Raw genomic sequence first — 7,170 nt, 5'->3', positions numbered from 1 at the left:
TAGAGGAGCTAGAGAAAGTACCCAAGGAGCTGAAGGGGTCTGCAACCCTGTAGGTGCAACAACAATATGAACTAACCAGTACTCCCAGAGCTCATGTCTCTAGCTGCATATGTAGCAGAAGATGGCGTATTCAGCCATCATTGGGAAGAGAGGCCCCTTGGTCTTGCAAACTTTATATGCCTCATAGAGGGGAACACCAGGGCCAACAAGGGGGAGTGGGTGGGTAGGGGAGCAGAGGGGGGAGGGTATATGGGACTTTGGGGGATATCATTTGAAATGTAAGTGAAGTAAATACCTAATAAACAGTTGAAAACAAAAAGAAACTTGTAGTTTGAAAAATAGTGTCTTATAGTATATTCACTTAAGTCATAACAGATCCTCTCCCCAAGCTCTTATGAACCCCTTCTATATTTTAGGATTGTGGATATGGAGAAGGTGGAGATGCGCACTGCATAGCTTGCCCTCCCCGAAAGTATAAAAGCACTTGGGGACATCACAGATGTCAGACATGCATCACTTGTGCTGTCATCAATCGGGTCCAGAAGGCCAACTGCACAAATACCTCTAATGCTATCTGTGGAGACTGTCTGCCCAGGTAAGCCTAGTAAATTGCGTAAGTCCTTCTGGTGATTTTTAACATTATTTGATGCCCTTTATCATCCTACCTCTTAAACCCTAGTAAAAGTATTCTAAGGATCAGTTTCATGCTCTAGTTAAGCTCCATGAATGGGGGGTGGGTGGGAAATCTGTACCTTTCTAACTGGATCTATATATACAAAGCATCCAGGAATTTTCAAACACATATGAGCACCTAGAAGCTTTTTAATCATGCTGATATTCTGCCTAAAATTTCAAATAAGTGCTTTTTAAACTAATTTTATTAGATACTTTCTTCATTTACATTTCAAATGCTATCCCGAATGTCCCCTATACCCTCCCCCGACCCTGCTCCCCTGCCCACCCACTCCCACTTCTTGGCCCTGGCCTTCCCCTGTACTGGGTCATATAAAGTTTGCAAGACCCAGGGGTCTCTCTTCCCAATGATGGCTGATTAGGCCATCTTCTGCTACATATGCAGCTAGAGACACGAGCTCAGGGGGTACTGATCAGCTTATATTGTTGTTTCATAAAATAAGCTTTTTAGTCATGCTGATATTCTGCCTAAAATTTAAAATAAATTTCAAAAACAGGAATCATGAAGAAGTTGGCATCATATAACTGCTTGCCTGTCTCATGTAGTTAGCTCCTCTTTGGGCTATAGGATATGGATAATTAATAGAAAAGATGGACTGAATCACACTTGGCAGAGATCTCATGAGGGTTAGCACTCCCGTTATGAAATGACTCATAGACACTCCTTATCATCTCAGGAAGGGCTGTTATAAGTCAATTGCTTCTTGTTCATCACTCTGCCATTCCTTTCTGCTCTGATCACAGGTTCTACCGAAAGACACGCATTGGGGGCCTGCAGGACCAAGAGTGCATCCCATGTACAAAGCAGACTCCTTCTTCTGAGCTTCAGTGTGTGTATCCATTTTTCTTTCCCTTCTTCCCCAAACCTCTGTTAGTCAACAAAATCAGTAAACTTCTTTATCCTTGTAGGAGGAAAACATTCCTTGGCACTTATTCCTTTGGCATATTGAAAAGAAGCAGTTGCCTATGATTAAATGCCAACTTTTCAGCATTCAGATTCATTGGACCTGTTTCCCTTGTCTTAAAAAAATGTTTCTAATGAGAAAACATTTGTATTCATACTTTGTGAGCTGCCTGACTAGGTTTGATGGATTAATGAATGATACAATGTATTTTAAAAATAACATTTCTACACTTAATTGCTATTAGAATCAATATTGCTATTAGAGTCAACATACATAGCATGTGGAAATAATTAACTGTTGGACTATAATAGAAGCTGAAAAAACAGCTAGAATTAATTTCTATCTGTGTCATTAAACATTTACCTGTTTGTCTGGTGTTCTAAATTGTTGTCTATCTTCTCACATACTCTTTAGATTACTGGTGTTTTCCTTAAAATTATGACATATAAAATAGACATTGAAAATAAATATAACTATAAAAGATAAAATCCTATATTATCTGAGATTCTTGGATAATTAATCTCAGAATTTTGTATATTTCCTTCAGATTTTTTTAAACAACAAGCATAATAAACTTACCTTTAGATCCTTTCTGAATATTCTGTCCTATCCTTCACAGAAATAAACACTTTCCTTAAATTTTAAGAAGCTTTTTGCAATCCCATGCTTGTTTTCATAAGGTAAAGTCCTTTTTTTCCATCATGGGACTATGATTGCTAGGCCAGGTAGTGTCTTGTTCCTTATCACAGAAAGAAGTGGTTAAGATGTATCAGCTCTTAACTGACTCAGTCTGAAAGTGACAAACATTGTTTCTATTAGAAGTGCATTGGTATTTTGTGTATGTTGATGTCTTTACTGTAAGGGTATATACAGAATGCAGTGAATTCACTGGCATATTTCTCTGCCTTATTCTCCACTGCTATTTAAATGTTTGTATTACTTCACATGTATTCATATTCTTAGACAATATTTGTTATTGCTTTGTGGTTTACATCATTTTCTATAAAGGTCATAAGCTATCCTTTCTTCACTTTGTTTTTCTCTACTGGGTTATTTATATTAATCAATGAAAGGTCTTTTATGACGTCTTAGAAAATCACGATTTACTGATCCAGTGTTCACTGATGAGCATTTTAATCTTATAATATTTGTTTTTAGGCTATATTACTAAACATAGCATGGGTGAAGCACAATATGGCATCTTTTGGTTAGTGATGCTAATTTATATCATGCTTGCAACATAAGATCTCTGCTTCATTTTATTATAATTTTACCTATCCTCAAATACAAAGATAGGAGACCTGATGCAGATTGCCTAAAGGAAAAGATGTGGCCTACAGAACTTTAGGGCCCTTGTCAAAATGACAGTTAACTGTCCACTTTGACCAACCTTACCCATTGTTTTGTTGTTGTTGTTGATCTACAGGTACCTTCCAGTTGAGCTTAGTGAAGGTAGATGCACACACTGTTCCCCCCAAGGAAGCCACACTTGTTGCACTGGTGGGAAGTCTGCTAGTGGTATTTGCCCTGGCCTTCCTTGGACTCTTTTTCCTCTATTGCAAACAGATCTTCAGCAGACATTGTCAATGCGGTAAGTATGTCTATTTAATATTTCACATGAATCAGGAGTAAGACAGGCTTTTTATTTTATTTTATTTTATTTTATTGTTAAAAAAGGAATTTTTCTGAGACTGCATGATAATGGGCCTTCCCTGCCACATTGGAAAATCCCAGTGATGAGGCTCTGTTGTCCTACGGGAATTATCTGGGATGCTATAAAAAATATAGAAAGTCAAAGGGGCTGGAGACTACCTAGAAGTTAAATGGATATGTTTATTAGGTTTTAAGGGATCATGGAACATATTTCTTTATGGGAAATCACTTGGTAAAGGAAACTCAAGACCGACCACTCAAGTCTATTCTAACTCAAATTTCTGTTTACTTATTTTTAATCTTCAAAATGAAAGATGGGATTGAATATGTTGATATATATATATATATATATTTACATATATTACATATACATTAATATAATATTGGTATGTACATATATACAAATAAGATTCTGAAACATCAGAGGTGAAAAGGATTTAGCTATACCTAAAACATGAATAATAGAAGTTGATAAGGTTTTCAGTAAATGCTGTCAATATAGTAAGCTCCCAAAGCTGAATAACTGAAAGCATAGTGTTTAATCAAAATTCTTATACTTTTCTGTCATCCAAAGTGCTGCTGTCCAAGGAGATTGGGCCAAAGCTATGGGAAATGGCTATGTAGTGAAAATAAGCATATATGATCATGTTTAAAGTCTTGATAATACTTTTAGTTGTTTTCACCTTCATCTACCAGCCAATAATGTAAGACAGAAAGTACAGTTCATTTAGGGGCAAATATGGAAGATGTGGGATCATCAAAACTAACTAAGACATTAGAATTCCAGACAAGAATGCCAGTGTCCAATGCAGCTTCAGTGCAGTTAAGAGAACTGTGAACTAAACAGGGAGAGCAACAACAACAAAACAACATCAAAACTATCTCAGACTAACAAGTAGGTCTGTGTTAGTAAAGGAAAGGTTATAGTTTACTAGATACAAGGACTCTCGGAATTCCTTAACTTAATGGGTACTGTGACTAAACCAACACTGTTTATTTTAGCTTCACTCTATGCTGGAAAAAAATCTTTCTTAGAGCTTGCTTAGTCAGAACAAGCTCTAAGAGCCTACCAATAGTTTGTGTGTACTCTGTTTAGGCAAAAATGAATCTAGCATTTCATGAGGTGTACTATTTCTCCCTTCTGATTCTAAATGATTCTTCCTCAACTCTATTTCAATTTCCTTAGGACTAAACTGGTAGCTCAGACATTTAAGATAATGGTCGACCACAGTATCACTGTTTTATTAACCATGCAGACTTTGAAATGTGGTGGGTAAAATAAGAACTCTTGCCTGATCCTGGATCATGAGTAATGAAATGTCTGGGTCCCAGAATGTGAATGTAATGGAACACCTGAGAACTGCCTGTCTCCATATTCCTTCCTTGGGAGAGAAGAAAGGCAGAGCTCTCTTCAGCCTTAAGAAATTATTGTAGGAGCCAGGCGTGGTGGCACACGCCTTTAATCCCAGCAATTGGGAGGCAGAGGCAGGCGGATTTCTGAGTTCGAGACCAGCCTGGTTTACAGAGTGAGTTCCAGGACAGCCAGGGTTACACAGAGAAACCCTGTCTCCAAAAACCAAAAAAAAAAAAAAAAAAAAAAAAAAAGATATTGTAGTACCCTCCCAGGAGCATGAAGAAAGGTAGCTTCCCATAGATTTTCATATGAGAGAGGTATTTATTAGTACTCATCTACACACACTTGCTGGGACTGTGTAGTTGAAGGTCAACTTGGTGTGAATTAAATCTACTGTAGAAACAGATAAGAAAAGATTGTGGCATACTAGAAAGACCATCTCCTTTCTAATCAAAACTACATTACTCAGTTTTTCCTCATTGTTAGCACTGCAAAACCTTCCACATTTTCAAAGAACCCAAAACATTATAATTTTGTATGAAATTTTCTTATGAACTCACAAATAATTTGAACAAACAGAACCATATCCACTGTGGAGAAATCATGAATACACACCCAGTTTATAACCTCATATTAAATCTGACTCGTGAGGGAGGATGGGTTACTTATCACTGTTTTAGCAAATTGTCACTTATTTAATGGTTTATCTCAGTTACCCTACCTCCAAAGTTTAACAGGCTTCCCTGCATCTTCACAAGACCTAAATCAAGAAATTGGCAGGACTGTATTTCTTTCTGTATACTCTATGGCAGTCTGTTTCCTCATGAATTTATAAGACTTAAAGATCATTTACTGCTTCTAGAGCAGAGGTTCTGAACCTATAAGTCGATACGACTTTGAGTGTCAAATGACCTTTTCACAGGGGTTACATAGGACCATAAGAGTACAGTAGCAACATGACTCAACAGTAGCAAAATTATAGTTATGACAAAGCAATGAAAATAATGTTGTGGTTAGGGGTCATCCAGCATTCTGTACTAAAGGGTCCCAGGATTAGGTAGGCGGAGAAGCACTGCTCTACGGGATGATCATCTCTCTTGGCTCACAGCTCTTCTTCTAAAACTAGGGATGATATATTAATGTTGTTTTATGCCACATCTCTCTAGTGTCACTTCTGCCTTTTAAATCATCTAAGGATACATCTAGTAACTTGAAAAGTGGACCTAAATTAAAATATTTATCATTAAGCATGGAATAAAAATATCATTCTTTAGCTTTAAGAGATGTATGAAACCACCTGCATAATTCCAGATAATCTTCCTATTTTATCATGTGCTGCCTTAATTCTGTCTGGTCCCTTTGCCATATTTCATAATATCCATGGACATGGAAGTACGGGACATGTTAAAATCTCTTTTCTGCAAAGCATTTATTTCTACTTGAACATATTTGTCTTCCCAAATCCAGCATCTAGCAGACTTAATGTGATACCCCAATGAAAATGTTTCTGAAATGTGTCATTTTAGCTCACTTATAGGTGCTCTGGTCCTCCAGGAGGGGAAGAGGAACTCTGGCCCCAAGTTCCTCTCCCTTCCTCCCTATTTTGTGTTCAATAAGAGGTAGACTGTTGAAAAGAGACCCTGAGTCAGTGGCTTTTTGCTTTGACTTGCAGGAGGTTCGTTGCAATATGAGGCTGAAAAAACAGTGGAGGAGGATTCTCTTTTCCCCGTGCCACCTGGCCAGGAGACCAGTCCTGAATTTCCAGTGAATGAGGGCATCTTTGAGATCAAACCACTTAACTCCATCCTGGATGATGACTGCAGCTCCACTCGCGGCTTCCCCACCCAGGAGTCCTTTACCATGGCCTCCTGCGCCTCAGAGAGCCATTCTCAATGGGTCCATACCCCAATTGAATGTACAGAGCTGGACCTGCAAAAGTTTTCCAGCTCTATCCCCTCTACTGGAGCTGAAACCTTGAGAGAGAACACAGCCGAACACACAGGAGACAGGCTGGAGCTCTATGTACCTTTTGAAATTCCCAGCCTTTGACTCTACCAAGGTGAACTAGAAAGGTAGGGCTAAAGGACTGGACGGCGTGGACTACCCTCACAAAATTTCCAACCTGGGTTCTGTTGTTCCATAGGATTTGGATTGAAGAATAGCAGGAAACTAGGGCCGATAAATGTTGGAGAAGCACTAAACTTTTGAGCTAAGTTTACATTGGACTTCTAGGACAAGAATTGTCTAGAGATCAGGCAGGTTGACATGAGGCCACTGTCTTTATCCAGACTCTACTATCAACTAGTCATATTCTATTTTCTCCTTTCAAGTATATAAGCAGCACAACCCTGTAGAGATATGTGGCTCCATATTCAGAGAAATACCAGCTCATGAATAGCTTTATACACTTGTGCAAATCATTTTACTTCGTTCAGAGACAGAGCCTTCAGCTCGTAAGTTTTCTTAAGGATTGAATGAAAGCATATATAATGTCCTTTATAGTGCCTGCATGGTAGGACTTTTTTTTCCCCCTTACCCTGTGCTTGCTCAGTCACAAATTAAAAA

General features: G+C 38.2%; 1 protein-coding gene across 1 annotated transcript in view; it reads left to right on the top strand.

Moving 5' to 3' along the window:
• Positions 1 to 6,933, top strand: part of Eda2r (ectodysplasin A2 receptor) — a 40,792-nt gene extending 33,859 nt beyond the window's left edge. The window contains exons 5-8 of the mRNA XM_021188562.2: positions 417 to 595; positions 1,438 to 1,523; positions 3,025 to 3,189; positions 6,278 to 6,933. Of these exons, the coding sequence (XP_021044221.1) occupies positions 417 to 595; positions 1,438 to 1,523; positions 3,025 to 3,189; positions 6,278 to 6,654 (807 nt within the window). The 3' untranslated portion in view covers positions 6,655 to 6,933. The remainder of the gene's footprint in view (positions 1 to 416; positions 596 to 1,437; positions 1,524 to 3,024; positions 3,190 to 6,277) is intronic.
• The last annotated feature ends 237 nt before the right edge of the window (positions 6,934 to 7,170 follow it).

This window comes from Mus pahari, chromosome X (assembly GCF_900095145.1).
Source record: "Mus pahari chromosome X, PAHARI_EIJ_v1.1, whole genome shotgun sequence".
Taxonomy (NCBI): domain Eukaryota; kingdom Metazoa; phylum Chordata; class Mammalia; order Rodentia; family Muridae; genus Mus; species Mus pahari.
Note: the sequence above shows the minus strand (reverse complement) of the source record. Positions and strands in the feature narration are given on the sequence as shown.